General features: G+C 38.8%; 1 protein-coding gene across 8 annotated transcripts in view; it reads right to left on the bottom strand.

Annotated features, from left to right (window-relative positions):
• Positions 1 to 19,470, bottom strand: part of MAST4 (microtubule associated serine/threonine kinase family member 4) — a gene marked incomplete at its 5' end in the record, with an annotated part of 211,650 nt that overhangs the window by 96,805 nt on the left and 95,375 nt on the right. Inside the window, 2 exons of one of the 8 annotated variants that reach the window (XM_082191836.1) lie at positions 8,674 to 8,754; positions 11,445 to 11,516. The exons of 6 other annotated variants lie outside the window; for them this stretch is intronic. In XM_082191836.1, the coding sequence (XP_082047962.1) occupies positions 8,674 to 8,754; positions 11,445 to 11,491 (128 nt within the window). Of the gene's footprint in view, positions 1 to 8,673; positions 8,755 to 11,444; positions 11,517 to 19,470 lie in introns of those variants that run through there. One more of the 8 variants, XM_082191843.1, reaches the window with a different exon arrangement.

Genomic DNA, 19,470 nt, shown 5'->3' with positions numbered 1-19,470 from the left:
ATGGTGCAGTGATGAGGCTCTGAATGTTAAAAGGGGGCTGAGCCCCACAAGCTGGAAATCTCCAAAGGGGCAGAATCCTCCCAAGATTCACTGTAGTTGGTGATACTAGGCTCCAAGAGTAAATAAGTACTTCAGGTGTAAGGACCAAAATGCTCAGGGTGATCTTGAGATGGAGAATGAAATCAATGAGACATCCAAAAGAGAAAATGCTGTAGTAATAGGTGACTCCAATCACCGCCACACAGAATGAGGACATTTGTCTTCCAGGCAAGAGAAAGAGGTAAAAATTCTAAATTACTATGTCCTGGAACAGCTGGTTGTGAAACTGACCAGAAGGATGGCAACCCTGGACTTAATCTTTCACATACAGAGACACAGTGGTACCTCGGGTTAAGTACTTAATTCGTTCTGGACGTCCTATCTTAACCTGAAACTGTTCTTAACCTGAAGCACCACTTCAGCTAATGGGGCCTCCTGCTGCCGCCGCGCAGCCGATTTCTGTTCTTATCCTGAAGCAAAGTTCTTAACCTGAAGCACTATTTCTGGATTAGCGGAGTCTGTAACCTGAAGCGTATGTAACCTGAAGCGTATGTAACCCAAGGTACCACTGTACACAATTTCTATATGAAAAATCTTATGAAGTTTACCATTTCATATTCAAATATGTGGCAGGAAATATATAGCAAAACATAGCAAAGCTCAAACTAGAGCTTCACTACTGAAGACTACTTATAAAAAACCAACGTTATGAGAGGAAAATATAATGAAGATAGAATGCTTTCTGTTTTACCCTAATCACAATGATTGACCCTTCACTCCCTCTAGTGGTTACAGTTAATTAACTGCTACCTTTTTCAAGATTTCTACCACATTCACTGCATTTCTTCTCTGAAGAGTGAGAGAACTATAATCTGGAGAACATGAATTCCAAGTTATACATCACATGTGTTCAACCTCTATTTATGCATGAGTTGAACCATTTATATTCAATCCATAACAAACAATTTGGAGTTCAAATCAAACTTCCACTGTTCTACTAGCTTAATAAAAAGCAAATGGGTTAGGAAAATAGAAGATAGTTTTGTGGTAACCTGTTTATCTCTCCTGTCATCTAAAGGATTAAAAGGATCTTACACCTTAACCTAGAAGAATATCAGGGAAACATTGATTGTATGAGGCTGCATCTATAGACATTCTTGCCACCAACATCTCAGCTAAAAAGCAAAATAGAGTGAAAATTAAGAAAAAGCACACTAGCAGCTGGAGATATGCTGTTGGACTGTGATAAACCAGGAAAGAGAAAGTGATATTATACATCTTCTGTCCATTCATTATTTTGGTTTCTGCGTGAACCAAATGGTCCGTAGTTGAATTACCAGTCTATCCTCAGTCTGATGGTATAATGTCCAAAATAACAGTCTTCATGTATTATTTGATTGTAAATGAATGGGCTGATCTGGCCAGAATTACCAAGACTTTGGTGGATGTTTTGGATTAAGTCTGTCCTAGCTGTCTGTCAGCTTCCAGATATTGTATTCTGTTCAGCCCCAGCAAAGAATTGGGAGTAAGGGAAAGAAAATTACTGTGGTCAACAGGAATTTCATCTTGTTCTCAAGGCTATCTGTTTGAGTCTCACTCTTGAATATTTATATTGTGTGTTGGGCACTCAGATTAGGGATTCTGCAAGTATAATGCCTATCCAATTGTCTCATCAGTTTCCCTTCCTAAAATGACAGAGATGGACTTGGATTTGATGAGGATTCCTAGCATGGCTGTCCTGAGGTATCATCATCCAAGTTATGATCACCTAATCTGCGATGGCATAGGACTTCATGACTGCTATGGGCTGCCCAAAGCTCTATCTTGTCCAGTATTTTTTGGATGACTTTCAGTTATTAAAGTCTGAAGTCTTGGTCAAGTGTATGCTGATTACCACACTCTTAATATCCAGCAGAGATGGAATGTATACCTAGGTACAGGAGGTGGCAACTTCTTCTTGCAGAGTGGGAATAGCCTGAGCTGCCTTGAAATATGTTGTGGCATGGCCATTCCTGCACAAACCCACCTTTAATCCTAAAGACATAAATTATTAGCTAGTGGCCAACATTTATTTCCTACACAAAGTGTCCCAGTTAGTAGATGTCAGCCAACTCCAAGCACTCAAGGACATGAAACCACTGAGTGAGGTCATCCAGAGGTTTGGAATTAAGTGTCATCAATATCCAGATGACACTCAACTCTACCTTTCCTTCTATCTAATGCTAATAAAGCAGTGGGAGTGCTACATCAATACCTGTCACTTAAAAAGGCAAAATATATTCCTCACATGTGTATAAAACAAATAAATATTGATCTTCCTCTTAGGCTTTGGCACTCACAACAGGCCTTTTTCATTTTCCACCCCATCTCCTTATGATCTTTTTGTCCTTCAGCAAGGCAGGGCAAAGGCTTCTTGTTGCTCAATCTATATAGCAGGGTGTCTGTGTCACAGTTGCTCGAGGGGAGAGGTGAAAAGGTTCACCAGAAAAGATGAACCAGTTCAAAAGGACAGCAGAAGCAAGATATTTGCTTTAAACTAAACCAAAGGTCACCAGAAGAAGGCAAGTAGCGATTACCAAGCAACAAAGGCTCTCTGTAGTCATCTCATGAAGACTGCAGCACAACTAGGTTCAGACATGTACCTAAGATTTGAGCGTTGTATCACAGAATTCTAGATCAGTCTTCACCAACAATAGATTTTGCTAAGACTGATGGGATATGCTGTTCAAAACACGTGGAGGGCACCAAGCTGGAAGATTGTCTTATATTAAAAATCAATCAATCAAAGCAATTCAATGTAAATGAGAAAATATTTCATGGGAGGTTTTCTCTTCAAATTTTCTTTTCCATTTCTCAAAAGCAAGAGCAATGTTGCTCTGGACCTGGGATAGTTAAGTTGGTAAAGCATGAGATTCTTAATCTTAGGGTTGTGGCTTCGAACTCAACGTTGGGCTAAAGATCCCTGCATTGCAGGGGACTGGATTAGATGACCCTCAGGGTCCCTTTCCAACTCTACAATTCTATGATTCTGTATGTCCCCCTCCCAATATTCACACTCTACATGGCAACTCAGATAAAACAATGTTTGCTTGCTGGAAGTGTTGCTAGTCTGCCATTCAAGGCAGCACAAAGTGGACATTAAAATTAACACTAAATATCTGAAACAAAATAAATCAAACACTATAATTAAATTAATAACAATCTTACATAAAACATGCAGCAGAATTGGAAATGAAGTATCACTGTAAACTCATCGCTCCACAAAGCCTGGGCAAAGGAAAGTGTGCATGTTTACCTGTCATTGGAATGAAGCTGGAAAAAAGTAGGGGTGTGGCATACCTGGGGGGGGCTATTCCAAAGCTGTTGGCTCACTGCAGAGAAAGCCCTCCTTCAGACCCTTGCATTGTGATCATTGATTGGTGAAAGGACCACCAATGGGGCTTCCTCTTTAGGCAGGCTGGTATAAAATGAGGGGTTCTTTCAGATATTTAGGGAGAAATCATTTGGGAGCCTTAATAAGCACCTTCAAATGAGGCCTGACAGACAATGCGACTCTTTTAAAGTTGGTAGTGTTCCACTATATTTGCCACAGCAAAAGATGACACATGAAAAGGAAATGTATGTTACTAAACAAACATGGACACGTATCATGGAATCACAGCCAATTCCAGCTCTTCTGTGGGCATCCAGATATTTCTGGATGTTTATTTCCCCCTTCATATGCTTATTATAACACAAGCCAGTAGAACATTAGGGTATCCTGCCTGTCTAGAGTTTGAAGTAAATCAACCTACTTTGATGCAAATGCCAGTCACGGTACTTCCATATGGGTTTTTATTTTGGTAGCAGTGCTCCTCATGCACTCAGGTGCTTTGTAGTGCCCATACAATGTCACTGACAACAAAATGCTAGTCCATAACCACCACCACCCATCTAATCCAGATTTACCCTTTCTGGAGGAAATCCAACAAGTTTTAAAGGCCCTGTTGCCAATGGGCCATTTGTGATATCTCAATGACTCTTCTGCAAATTTAGCCCCAATCTAGAAGCTTATTGAACTGAGATTGTGTTTTCTTTAATAACTAGCCATAGAACTTAAGATAAGAAGCACTGGATAGACTCCATATTGCCTGCACAAGAATCGGGACACATTACTAAACTGGAGATTAAACATAGAAAGATGAAGAAGGAAAAGAGCTGGGTAAACTTGTTGCCGTATTTAAACACTGTCCTCTCAGTGGTTTTCATTTCATAAAATCCAGCTAATCAGCCACACCACATACACCTCCAAAATAAAATAGAAGAGAACCACAGATAGATAGATGATAGATAGATGATAGACAGATGAAAATAGCTGTTATATAACCAATAATTCCCTTTCAGCCCTCACCAACTCCAGGCCCTTGAAACGGAACAGTGCAGCTGCAAGACAAAGATAAAACTTTAAAAGAAACATTAATTCATTCACAGGTATACAAAAGAATAATAAGTTACAGCTTACAAGGCAACAACAGGCTTACAAAGACATGTTTCATGCGCTACATTTAATTATTTCCTAATGACAGCTCTATTTAACATTGTAACACTCAGTCACCAACACGTAGATCACATTCATAAGATAGTATTCAACAGACAAATACATGTTAATGATTTGTCAGGTATAACCCAAAAGCTAACAAATAGAGGGAAGCTGAATAAATGCAGGGTCACAGTAAGGAGGAGATTCCCTGAGCATTTCAGTTTGAAAAAGGAAACTTTAATATAGGCCAGCAGAACTTGTGGCCCATCAAGCCCAGCCCAGGCCACCGCAGCTTTCAAAGTCTCCTGTTTTTTGTTGCATGTCTAGAACTGCACATAGGATGGATGGGATGTCAAGTACTTAACAGGTGAGCCTTTTTGATGAGCTTGTTGTGTAACAGGTTTCTTAGTAATGTTTTTAGTAATATTGTCATCCAGGCTAAAGCATCACCTGATAATCTAGATTAATTCAGCATGTAGACTAGAAATACACCCATATTTTATTATTTCAAATATTAATACCCCACCTACTACTGAACCATCAAGTTAACTTACAATATATTTAAAATACAATATGATCAGAATGATGAAGTCACTCAGTGGGTGGAGTTTCCTCATCCAGGCTGTTGCTGCTATCTTCTGCAGCTCCTGCCTCTCAGCAGCAGACACAAGGTAATTGGAGGAATGGTACAAAACTGAACACAAGCCTACTTCAAGCTGTCAGTACCACCCCTGATGATGATGATGATGATGATGATGATATATTTGTATACCGCCCTATACCAGCAGGTTTCGGGGCAGTTGCAACATAAAATCACAAAAAAAACAAAAAAATGCATAATAAAAACAACCCAATAAACCCCCTCCTCATACATGTTAAAGGGGCCTTGTATTTGCTTGTTGCTGGTAGCTTACATTAAACAAATTGATGGTCTAAGTCCATCACAGTGAAAACCATGCCCCATTTCCAATTAGTATGTCGACGGTCATATCCAATGCTTATATATAGGTTAGTAACTGACTAAACAGTCATTATACTAATAAATCTACTTCAATGCCTACATATTTTCACAGTATTGATATAGTTTACACTGTCAACTACCTTCTAATATTCTTGCAAAGCTTAAAGGCCCAAAGGCTGTTAAAAGTACCCAACACAGCCAGAATTCAAACCTATATCATGCTTACGTCCCACATACATATACTAAGAGCTTACTGCAAAAAAAAGGATATCTGCAAAAAACAAACATGCTCCTACCTGATAAAGCCTACCAGGCAACAGACTAATATACAGTCTTACCAAATCATATTAAGAAACCACCTGCCAAAGTTCTTTTCTGCACTACTTACAACACTCATCTGACCTTCATTACCACAATGTGCCAGTACTTTGCTCCCATTCTCCCACTGCCAACGTCCTAACTTGCAGCAGCATTCAGGCAAGTTTCCAAGGAAAAGGAAAAGATGGGAGGATGGAAGTAATTGATCTCCTTTTCTATTGACTGCTTGCAATTGGAACTTTGTGCCAGCAGAAGCAAGAAGTGTTGGCATAAGGGGGGAATTACAAGAACAGCATGTGTGTTGATCTGATGACTGCACAAGGGAGTACTCACTCGGGCCAGAACTACTACCAACCCATGACGATTTTTAGCCTCTTATCATTTCAAAAATGCACTTTCATTAGACAGCAATGTAGAAAAGTGAAGCAGTAGAGCACAGAGGTGGTGCTAGGGGAAGTAGTAGGCAACTGATATGATGGATGACAAGAGCGTAAAGGGAAACTGTTTTCACACAAAACTGAACCAACATTTCAATGGGGATCTGTCTAGAAACCACCACTCTGCTTCAGTGACAACAGCTGCTATTTTGCTTCAGGAGAAATTGTAGTTTGATTTGTGAGTTGGCAATGATTAGCACAGATCAATTAGAAAACTGAACCATTAATTTTGTTCAAAACTCCCTGACTTTACACAATGATCCAAAAGTAGGTCACAATTTACAGCAAAGCAGAATTGTATATGCAGCTTGGTTAAATATATAAAACATCATTTGAATGCATCTGCTTTTAAAAAACTGCTCATCCATTTTTATTTACTATTAAATATAAAAATGTGCATCCATCTCTTAATTCAACAAACACTATAAATCTAGTGATTCAGCAAAGTATTTCTTACCCTGCCAAACTATATGCATATAAAATTCAACTAAAATAAAGGCAGAAAAATGCAGATGAGTTCTGTTGGGTAATTTAAAAAAATGTGTGCTCATCTCTTGGTACCGGTAATTGCAGCACCATAACAATTTAGTTATACAATTTAGTTTATACTTTGGCCACCTCATGAGAAGAGAAGACTCCCTGGAAAAGACCCTGATGTTGGGAAAGATGGAGGGCACAAGGAGAAGGGGACGACAGAGAATGAGATGGTTGGATGGTGTTCTTGAAGCTACCAGCATGAGTTTGATCAAACTGCGGAAGGCAGTGGAGGACAGAAGTGCCTGGCGTGTTCTGGTCCATGGGGTCACGAAGAGTCGGACACGACTAAACGACTAAACAACAACAACAACAATTTAGTGCATCTTGTGGGGATCTGTTCTCCTAGCATTAAGAGCTGGACTACAGAAAGGCTGAACAGTTGAGTCCTAACTCATACCCCCAGAACTTTACTCCAGAGTTCTGGTAGACTCTCATTGTGAAGTGTCTGAGGACAGAAAGGGGGAAAAAATCTTTACCCACATAAGTCCTAAAATATGGGTTCCATTCATAGCAGTTTCCAGTTAACTGGACACTCCAGACCTTGTGTGACGGTTTATAATTTAAAGTTCATGAACCAACCAGCAGCTGAGACAACCATCCATTCTGTCCAAGGTGGGAATGCAACAGTTTGGTGGACAATGATAATACCTGCTCCATATACTATACACTTGGTTTTTAAGATTTTGCTTGAGGTTCAGATCAATTCACCTCTATTATTACTGCCCGCAAAGCACCCAACAAGGACAGTCCTGAAAGATAATTCAGTAACTTTGGTTTTTTCTCCTCGTCTTCTTCTTTAATATTAACCCTGTGCTCAATTAATATTGTTGTTTATTAAATATTTGTTCAATCATTGTGTTGTGTTAAACTTAGAGCTGAACCAATACTCCCATCACTCCATATTATATGCCATGCTGAATGGGACTGGTAGAAGTTGGAGTCCAACAACATCTGGAAGACCACAAATTAGCGACTCTCGTCGCAGAGAGTGGGAGGCACAGATATAAGAACTACTGCACAACCTGTGCAAAGCAAATACATTAAGTCTATCTAATTTTGAAAAATTATTCCAAAACATCACAGACAAATACAACATTTCAGAATACAAAAATATTCTGAACAGAGCTATGAAGTACTAAACTTTTGAGTTGGCAATCGTAATCATGAATGACCAGAAGAATAACTGAATTTTAGGCAACCACAAGTGGTCAAATAATTTCTGGAAAAAAGTTGAACTAACTGATAAAATCAGATGGTGTGCATTTGACAGTATTCTGAACAGCAGAGTACAGTAAATGCAAAGCTACCAGGTACTGAAACAAGCCATGGTAAGCCTTCAGTTTGTATGTTGCTCATTTTGCCACGGGATTGAAAATTTTGCTTCTGTTCGAGACTATCTGCATCTTGCTCTTTTGTCCGAATATGACAAACTCTGGTTAATTTTAAGAGTTTGTTTAAAACAAGTCAACTTCAAACTATGGATTATGAAAATGTAAGATCTCCTCTGGTGCTGGAGGAGGGGAAACAAGAAATGTGTGAACCCAAGGCTCACTACAGATCATTTCTGAAAAGATAAATCACATGTTATCATGATGGCCAAACTGGTGCATTAGTAAGGCTATTCACAAACCTTGAATCTTCAGAAATCCAAAGACTGCCACCACCTCTAACTCTACCAGTATTATCTTACCACACATGTAAATTAATTTACTTTGGGGAAACATTTTTAAAGCTACCAATATTTGCTTGACTATGCATGCATACATACATACATACATACATACATACAGGCTTCAATTATCTACTCCCCCTCTTCAATGTGGAAGGCAGAGAACTGCAACAATGGAAGTTTAGTTGCTTACCTCCAAAAATGAAAAGCGTACAGAGGACTGCATGGACTGCAAGGGCTTGTTGGGGTTGGGCTCAGGCTTCTTGGGGTGAGACTGAAAGTTAAAATAATGTCATCTCTAGTAAACAGAAGTTGAGTAAAAATCCTATAGTATGACTGAATTAAGGGAGTATGGCCTCAAGCACAATCAGTAGACAGGAAACTGATTTTCTCTACATTGAGGAAAGCCAAACAAAAAAAAATCATGTTGAAAGACCCCTATTTTTTCTGTATCTTCCTAATTAAATGGGGGGTGGGATTAACCATGCAAATGTTTTCATTATAAGAAAGTGTTCAAACACACGGAGCATTTTTTTAAAAAAAAACAAATCTTGTTATAAAAATTGCTTGTAAAAATGAAATTAGCACAAATTTGAGTACACAAATTGATGCACAAAAGAAAGATTCTGCTAACTTTCAGGAGAACTGATTGCCCTCAATTCTGAATTGCCATGCAGTGGGGCGGGGGGAATCAATTAACAATGATCATGCCTCAGATGAACCTCATTGGCTACAATATTGCACTGTGCAAACGCTGAATGAAAATTGGCTGAAAGAAGTATTGAAAACTTATTTCAGTACTTTAAATGCGACACTAACACATACACATAAGAAAAATTACAAAATAAAAAATGCAACAGGCCTAAAGGAAAATACAAGTAAAATAAATAATAATGAAAATATTACTATTCATTTTTAGTTTTGAGAATGCCATTTGTGAAAATATGGTACAGTCACTGACAACAGCAGTGTCTAAACATTGAATTATGAATACCTGATATCTTAAATACTTGTTCCAGAAAGACATCTGTAAAAATTTAACATCACTGTGCTTGAATCTAATGCAAACATCAAATCTGTATTATAGTGCCTAATTCCAGCCTATGTTTATTTGTGTTAGTAAACTTGGCACAAATTGTTTGTAGTGAGAATTTTCTTAAAATACTACTAATATAACTCCACCAGTCATAACACCAACAATAATGGCAACAGGCCAACTACCAATATTAAAACTCCATGTCATCCAAATTATTCTGAACAATGGCAAATATCATAGTTAACTGGGCAGAACTGAGGTACACAGGCCAGAGACAGTATGGAAACAGAAGATATAACTATGCCTACTGGAGTCCATGGCTCCCTTCAGGAATACTGTTATTTTGATTATTAATAAAATGTTTGCAAAATGGAGTTAAAGCTATAATTTTTTCAAATTAGTAACAAAAAATACAAAGTTTGCCAGCTGTCATTGTGTCTAAAATTGACCAAAATAATAGTTAAGAGTTAGAATTTTATCAAGTTGCCAATGCAACGTAATGGATCATTTTTACCTTAGAAACTTTGTAAATTAAATATGTCAAACATTAAGTCAGACATAAAAGCTATATAACAGAAAATAATAAAATGTTGAGACTAAAAACAATCACATCCCAATACTTTACAAAATCAAGAATTTTTTACTATTATTTATTACTTTTATATATGGTTAAGTTACAATCAAGCAAAACTCCAAGTATAAACACTGGACTCCATCTTTTTAAAGGAAGGTATGCTCAAATAAAATAAACAATAAGCAAACCATTATCAGTGAATTTAGGTAATTCTTTCAGGGTACTATCTACACATCACATACAATAAATGAAACACAGAAACTACTACCTTTATTAATGTCAGTGTTTCTGTAATCTAGTTATCAAAGGTGGTCAAAGATACCAGAATGCCATTTTTACTAACAGAATTAATATTTTGTATCAGTTACAACTCACTAGAAGTGGCACTACATGCATAAATGCAAACGTATATCAAATAACATATCTATTTTGTAGATGGGTAAAATGGTTCACAGCTAAGTAACCTGACCTTACAGATGACCTATTCTCTTTAGGAAAGCAGAACAACTGGCACATTAAATCTATTCAATACCTACAAAAATAACATCTTGAGAGAATACTGCATGTGTGTGTGTGTGCTGATACACATCTATATCTATGCAGCAAATTGTGGTGGGACACAAAAATAAACACATTTTGCACTGGCTGATTTATTCAGAATCAATGGACTGGCACTTTAAAAATCAGACATTATGGTCAACATGTTCACTGTAAATCAAATACGTATGTTTTTATGCAGCTGTTTTCTAAATGCAAACTGGAATCATTCAAATGAGTCCATCAGTCCTAAAACATCACTAAGTAAACAAAGCCTTACCCACACAAGCACATTTAATGCAAAGACTAGAATACCAAGCAGAAATGTCAGAATGCAATACAGTTCACCAGTACTCTACACAGTAAAACATGGATCATACGCAATGAATTTTCACAAATAGCATTCCTCTTATGCCCTAATCTCTTGCAGAGCTCTCTATTATTCAGCAGAGAAAGAGGCCTTTCAAAAAGGCAGCACTGGGATAAACAAACAGAAACAGAAAGGGTGTGAGAGAGAAACGAACACCGTGGCCTACCAAAGCATTATTTCACAGTATGCTTTTAGGATGCTCACATTCATGCATTCAGTGATTTTAAATATGCAGTATATTTTAATCTGAAATATACTGCAATATCCTTGCTTTAGGCTCACACATTTGCGAACAGCAACTGAAATGCATTCTGAAAATGTTCCTGCGACCTAAAGCTGCAGTGCTCTGAGCCTGTCAGCACAAACGCATGTTAAATAACTACAGCTCGCACAAAAGCTAGTGCCATGCAGAAAGCATTAAAATATTAAAAGGCAGACAATACTTACTCCAAGGTCAGCCCTGGAATTTGCAGCCTTTCGCGTTGGGCTTTCATGGCTGTTACGTTACCACATTCTACTGTAACCATGACACACATTCAGTGGCAGCATCCTGGTGATGACAGAGAGCCCAAATGAGCCACTATAAAGGAATGGACTAACAATCTCTTGGGGGAGGGAGCACTGCAAGTTTGGGTCCTTCCACTTCTAGCTGTCACGAAGAAATGTCAGCAGCTTTCTTCCAGGTTAACCGCAAGCGTACTGCACTGATTTTGCTAGCAGAAAGAAGGCTTCAGGACTGTATCTCAATCGACTCATGTCTAATATTCTAAGAAGCAGTTTCCTTCCTAAAATGCAGACTTTTCTCTTCAGAGGAATGAAAATCTGCCCGCCCCTTGCCACAGAGACTGTCAGATTTCGGAACAGAACAAAAAATTAAGAAGTGCAACAAAATATGCTTAAAATGCTATTCTTCAACACACATCCAAGATACAAACAAGCTTTATGACCCTATCAAAAATGATTTATCTATCTTGTTTAGGTTGTCCCATTATTGTTTTACAGATGAGCAAAATTCTGTTTCTGCATAAAATCACAGGAAGTTAAGTTCCTTCCCTTTGCGTCCAGAAAATTATTCCAAGCTTAGGAAGGAACACATGACACTGAAGCACAGCTGTTCCTTAATTCATGATCAAAAGTTAATCATCTTATTTGAAGGAGCTTGTACTTGTGCTAAAAAAAGAAAATGTTAAAAATATTTTATTAAAGCACAATATGAACAAGAAAGGGAATCCGAAAGAAAACCCATTAATCTCATAGGGTAATTATATGGCATGCACACAGCAGTGATTCTTAGCTTGTTAAAAAAAAAATTAAGTTTCCTGGATATTTTTAAACCTTAAATGATTAGACAACCAGATAAATAGTGAGAATACTGCTCTTTTGCAACCATGGGCATACCCAGGGGGGTGCGGGATGGGGGCAGCTGCCCCACCTAAATCAACCAAATAAATAAAAATACTTAACTGACCAATTGCATCACAGATAACTCAGTTCTGTCCCCCTAACATAAAGCCTGTCCCCCTAAAATAAATTCTGTCTATGTCCATGTTCACAGCCATCATGTATCAGCAAATAAGCTTAACTAACAAAGACTCATCATTACCAATTCTGAACACAAATGGAAACAAAACTCAAGATGGCCTGAGGGTGTCTAGTAAGGGGTAGCATGTCTCCCATCTTTCCAGGTGATACAAAGGCCCATATGCCAAGATGGGAAGGCAAAAGATAGAATGCATTTCCTAAGCCTGGCCTGTTAGTAACTGATGGAACCACCAATGGCCTGAAAGAATTCTGCTCTTGTATTATTTTGACCTGTGTTTTTGTGCATGTTTGCTTCATTCAACATTTTAGGGTTTTCACTGCCTTGGGCATATTACCATAAAATTATATAAATGCAGTAAGTAAATCAATTAAAGTTCTAAGAATTTGTCCGAGTTCTATGAAACCTCCCCTATGACTACCTTTGTGACAAAATAAGAAAAGAATGAGCCACTGTGGCTCAGAAGGCCAAATAATGAACATTGTCTGGGCTCAGCTTTCACCTTAGCCCCAGACTCAGTGGCTAAAACTTGAGTATCACTCTCTTGTGCCTCAGTTTCTCTTCCACACACACACACAAAAGAAATAGTAACATATTTTGCAGTTTGTTACAAGGAAATGCAAATTATAGATAATACAGAACGGTGCATCCAACACCTAAACAACCTGCATTTCAGAACTTTTTCCATCAATTGTGTTTTATGGATTTCCAATTAATCCCCAGAGCTTTCTCTCAGCTCTTCTCTTAGGAGACCAAAGTGTTTCTCCAAAATTTCAAACTTCAACTCTTACCTCTTCTAATCATTCCCAATAGGGTTCATTCACAGGCCCAAAATCTGACTGCAGATCTATCAAATGCACGACTCTTTTTTCTGAGGAAGAATCTACATAATGGAACTGCCTGCTAAATGTCAACATGAACATCATTTAACACTCGGTGAACTCCTCAGGCCATCTCTGACTCAGAAACTAGGACATACAAGTCACATTATTGATTCAAATCAAGGATGCAACCATGTATTAGGGCTTTGAAATACCTGTTATACCTCTGTGAAGTCCAGAGGAGAAGCTGAAATATCTCCAATAGGATTTAAACACACAGGGGTATCTAATTTGTTTTCACAGTGCTGTTGCACCAGCAGAGGCGTCTACTACCCCCTCATGAAAAAGGAGAAGGAAGTGTTTTTCCCATCTTCCCCATACCCTGACAGCACCATGCCCAAGCACCACAGCAAATATGTTCCTCCCACAAACCAATCCCCCACTACCAATCAAAACCCTTATGCTCATGCAAGGGTACCAACTGGCTCTGACCCAACTGATATCACCTATTTGGCAGGGAAGAGCTATAACTCAGCTGTCTATGCAGAAGATCTCAACTCTTAAGTTCAATCACCAGCATCTCCAGGTAGGACTGGGAGAGAACCCTGTCTAAAATCCTGTCATGCAGGCAATGCATAGCTAGATAGACTAATGGTCTGACTCAGTAAAAGGTAGCTTTGTATGTTCCTACCTACATTTCCAACATGAATCCCAAACTTTGCTTTCAGAAACTCTTGCGGCCCAATCCAACACCATATGCAAATAGGACATTTGCAATACTGCTGTGGGGAATTGCATCACTAATGCAAAACTCCCATGTTAGGTCCTATTTTGTCTCACCTGGTACAGCAAAGAGAAATGAGGTGCGAACTGAAATAATGGCCATAGTTTGCACCAGAGTGGTGGTGAACAAGGGTACTATAAAACACCAGATGCAAGGTATTTCTTACACAACTTATTCAACCTTCTAAAAAAGATGAAAATCACAAATAGGGTGTGCCACACTTCAGAACCTTAAGTGAAATGTAAAAAAAAACAGCCTGTGATTATTTTTGATTGCATAGTGTGTGATTTCCACACAGCTTCTGTACACAATATTACTTAAACACAGTTTACAAACTCTCCGCATCCTTTGTGCCTACTTAGCTGCCTGCTTACACAATCTAGGCTCCAAAGAACCTCTTAGGGTTTCTAAACAAGTGCTCTATATTCCAGGGTATACTACCAACACCTCCCTTCAGTACTGAACATCTCAGGTGAATACTTCTAGGAATTTGGCATAAAAAAGAACAAGTCTTACTGCTCACCTGATGCTTGTGAATTCTTACCTTATGGGAGCAAAATGGCTGCCATATCCAAAACAGAAGAGACCTAGGTTGCAAATCCCAGGTTTTCCCAGGACAGAGATTCTCTTTCACATCATTTCAGCTTTTGAATATTATGAATGCATAAACAAATCAAAGACTGGCAGTGAATCAAAGGATTCTTATCCCAAAATAAATATGAACAGATCTGAGTCTTTTCCCCATCCCGTGCCATTTAAAATATTGTTAACAAACACATTTTAGTCTAGTTGGTTTAGCTCACTGTCTCATCAACTTTACCTGTTTGTGCACAATTTTAGGCATTATATTGCCAAGCTGGAACATGTGCAGAAGAGAACAACCAAGATGATAAAGAGTCTGGAAACCAAGCCTTGCGAGGGAGTTGGGTACGTTTGGTGTTGAGAAGACTGAAAGGTGACATGATGGGCATCTCCAGATATCTGAAGGGCCATCACATGGAAGATGGAGAAATATGTTTTCTCCATTATTCTTAAATCCCATAACAATTGATTTAAATTACAAGAAAGGCGATTCCAATTAAACCTTAGGAAGAACTTTCTGATAGCAAGAGCTGCATGCTAGGGGAATGGACTACCTCAAAAAGTGGTGGACTCTCCTTCAGTGGAGGTTTTTAGACAGAGGCCATCTCCCAGGGAGTCTTTAGCTGTGATTTCTGCATTGCAGGGGTATGCCTAGATATATGGCATATAGTACCTACTCAAAAGTTGGGAGCATGAAAAATTTAGTGCTCGCTTAGGGCACCATATTACCAAAGTCCACCCGTGCTTGGGATCCCTTCCAATTCTGCAGCTCTATGATGCCATGAAAACAGGAGATTTGTCCATTTCCCGACTTAGTAAGCCTAAGGTATTATTTACGGACATTGTCTCACAAGATATGTAAGTCTTAGAACATGAAAGCATATGCAAACAAGTATGAGACTCTATTAGTGCACAAAAATGTATGCTTGTGAAGGAAAATTTTGTCCATATGAATCCATCTTCATATACAGCAGCCCACAGCTTTGCTGTATAGAATAATATATCACATCTCATAATGGTTGCAGAAAATAGCATGGGGCTTTGCACAAAGCAGAACACTTCTAAAACTGTTCTGAATAGAAAGTACAGTATGGTTTATGGCTTTCACAACAAGAAAAAGATCAACATTTATATCAAACTCATAATTTAGATCAAACATGTAGCATAAAATGCCACCTAACATTTGGAACTCACTGTGAAAGATTTTACATGTTAGATCTACTGCAATTTTAAGGAATCTTTAAAATCAAGTGTTATTTATACTATTAAGTTGTTTAAAATAAATAATGGTGTTAAGGGCAGAAACGTTTTCTTACTGTGAATTTGTTTTGCAGTTGTCACATAGAGAGAAATCCTGTCTCTTGGGATGACACATTCTGCTTGCTGATAGAGGCAGAACATGGATTCTTCTAGCCATCTTATCAGAGGGAGGATTTACCCCACCCTCCAGACCAATTGCCAAAGGAAGGAAAACTCCTCAAACCTCATCAATGATTTCACAGACATCCATGGAAAGAAAACCACGATACAGGCCACTAAGCCACCCGCTTAAAATTAAACTTGGCGAGAAATGAAACATGGGGGGGGGGAGCGCGGAGAGAGATACAGTGCAGACCCAACAGCAGAAAGGAGCCACTGATCAGGACACTCTAACACCAAGCATGCAAAGTGCACGCAGAAAGCACTAACATAATACAGTGGTGCCCCGCAAGACGAATGCCTCGCAAGATGGAAAACCCGCTAGACGAAAGGGTTTTCCATTTTTGAGCTGCTTCGCAAGACGATTTTCCCTATGGGCTTGCTTTGCAAGACGAAAACGTCTTGCAAGTGTTCCGATTTTTTCCCCGCTTCCCCCCCTTTTTTCTAAGCCGCTAATCTGCTAATAGCCTTTTAGCCGCTAATCCTTTAATAGCCGCTAATCCTTTAATAGCCACTAAACCGCTAATTCGCTAATAGGGTTGCTTCGCAAGACGAAAAAACCGCTAGATGAAGAGACTCGTGAAATGGATTAATTTCGTCTTGCGAGGCACCACTGTACGATCATGCTAATCCCATAAAAGAAGGGCAAGTAGAAAGCATTTCATGAGATAACTGGAAACAGAAAATAATGGTAAGAAAATTTCCATTCCACCCCACCCCCACGCCATGTTGTATCGAGAGCATTTCTGTCTCTTGGAATGTATTAGTCATGGGATCCAAGGTGGGTGTCCGGGATCAAGCAGTCCTTCTGCGGAACCTTCCATTTTATCATGTTTGGCAAAAATATGCAGGAAACCCAAGTGGCTGCCCAACAGATATCCACAATGGTGAAATTTTTCTTAAAGGCAGCTGCTGAAGAAGACTACTTTCACCCCAAGAGAATGGGTGGGCTAATCCTGCCTCCTGCCCCAGTGGCATTTCCCTCAATGTTTGTAAATCAGTTTATTTCTTGCAAAATACTTAGGGGTTTTGTTATGAACAAGTGGTATGGAAATTTTATTAAAAATAAATAAATTCTATGTACCCTTAAATGGAGACCTCCTTGAAATCATAAAGAGATACGAGCCACTTTCTTCCCTAAGGAAAAGAGATGGAAAGACGCCCTGCCCTTCCCTAAATTCAGCAGTTCCATCCAAAGAGAAGCAGAGAACACCACAGACATCTAGCATGTTGCATACCCTTTTACTGGACTTGCAATGGGTTTGGAGAAAATGTGGGCAGAAGAACCTCCTGTGACCTGTGAAATACTGAATTAATCCTAGGAACAAAAGATGGATCTGAGCACCACTACTTCCTGATGTAAAATATGTAACAGGGGATCGCAGGAGTTTGGAGACCCTTCACATAGATTTAACAGCCAGCATGAATACCAATTTTAAAGTCAGGAACTTGAGGGCACATGTGGCCATAGGCCTGAAAGGCCATGGATGCTTTTAGCACCCAGTTCAGATTCCATTTAGGGAACTGTGAACCATGGGTAGTTTCTGCTGCCCCATCCCCTTGAGGAAGTGCTAAAATAGTGGGGTAGCAGAACAGTGCATTCCTTCCAATGGTGTCAAAAATGCTGCGGTGATTTTGGTCATCCCCTATTGTTAATACTACTGAAAGAGTAGAATTTACTACTCTGTGGATACCACAATGGTTCCAACAGAAGGAGGAAATTTTCTTGTTGTAGGTGGGAGAGGAAAGAGGGGGTGAGGGGAAGTTTGGAGTTTGTTCACCATTCAGCTGTTAAACTATTGAAAGTTGTCAATAATTGCCTTTTAGATATAATGTTTTCCATGCGCTCCTATAACGTACTAATCATCCTGGAGCAAGTATGGATAATTTAAAAATAATCACATGGAATATTAATGGACTGAGGTCACCCATAAAAAGGAGACGGGTTTGGAAGGAATTAAGAAAAGGGAGACTGGACTTGATTCTGGTCCAGGAGACTCACCAGAGGAGGAGGGGGACTACAATGAGTACGTCTCCCCTCCTCTAGGGGACAGTGGTTTGCCTCTCAAGGAACATCTAAGGCTCATGGGATAGCAACATGGGTTGTGGATAAATCAGAATTTAAACCTGAACAAACCCTTAGTGATCCTGATGGACGTTACTTGTTTATCAGGGGCACATTGCAGGACCAATGGCTGACTATAGGTAATCTTTATGCACCAAACAACCAACAGGAAGAATTTTTGGAAAAACCTTGACGGAGCTAGAAAATTCTTAAAATAGGTCAAACAATCCTGGGGGGAGAGTTTAATTTAGTCCTAAATGAACATTTTGACAGAAATTGTTCAAGTCAGGGGAAAAAAAGGTCAATAGAGACTCCCCATCAACAAAAACCCCTCTGCATAGAATTCTTTGAAAAATTCAATTTATATGATATCTGGTGAATGGCAAACTCTGATTTAAGGGACTATAGTAATTACTAAAGTGAGATACAAACTATTCTAGAATTGATTATTTATTGACATCAGAGGGATGGATCCATCGGATCCACTCATCAGAGATCAAAGCAGGAGAAGTCTCTGACCATGCTACGGTTATTGCTGAACTGCTGAGAGAAGGATACCCAAGGAACCCAGTATGGAGACTTGAGCCATGGCTACTGCAAGATCAGCTGGTTCTCAAACGGTTGCAAAAAGAGATACCAGAATTTTTTAAGATCAATGATACAGGATTATATAACCCATCTTTGATTTGGGATACAGTAATTAGAGGAACATTAATCAGTGAGAGGAGTAGAATCAAAAAAAGGAAATCAAATATTCATCTCCAATTAGAAAAAAATAAAAAAATTAGAAGAAAAACATAAAATAACATGCAGTAACAGAGTGTATCTCAAATTAATTTGGAAAAACAAAGAATTAGACATGTTAGAAATACCAAAAATAATAACATCCCTTCAATATTTAAATCAACAATACTACAAATTTAATAAACCAACTAAAGTAACGTAAATTAAACAGAACAATCCACTCAATAAAAACAGGCAAAGGCGAAATAATACATGATAAACTTAAAATTAACCAAGCCTTTCATGCATTCTATAAGACCTTAGACACTTCTGGAACACCATCGCTAAATGCCATTCAGGAATTTCTGACCACAGTTAACATTCCAAAATTAACAGAAGAGCATGCAACTTACTTAAATCAAACCTTCTCACTTGAGGAAATATTAGGTAAACGTAAAGGTACCCCTGCCCGTACGGGCCAGTCTTGACAGACTCTAGGGTTGTGCGCTCATCTCACTCTAGAGGCCGGGAGCCAGCGC

This window comes from Podarcis vaucheri, assembly GCF_965113315.1.
Source record: "Podarcis vaucheri genome assembly, chromosome: 11".
Taxonomy (NCBI): domain Eukaryota; kingdom Metazoa; phylum Chordata; class Lepidosauria; order Squamata; family Lacertidae; genus Podarcis; species Podarcis vaucheri.
The sequence above is the reverse complement of the archived record's forward strand: the minus strand, read 5'-3'. Positions and strand labels throughout refer to the sequence as shown.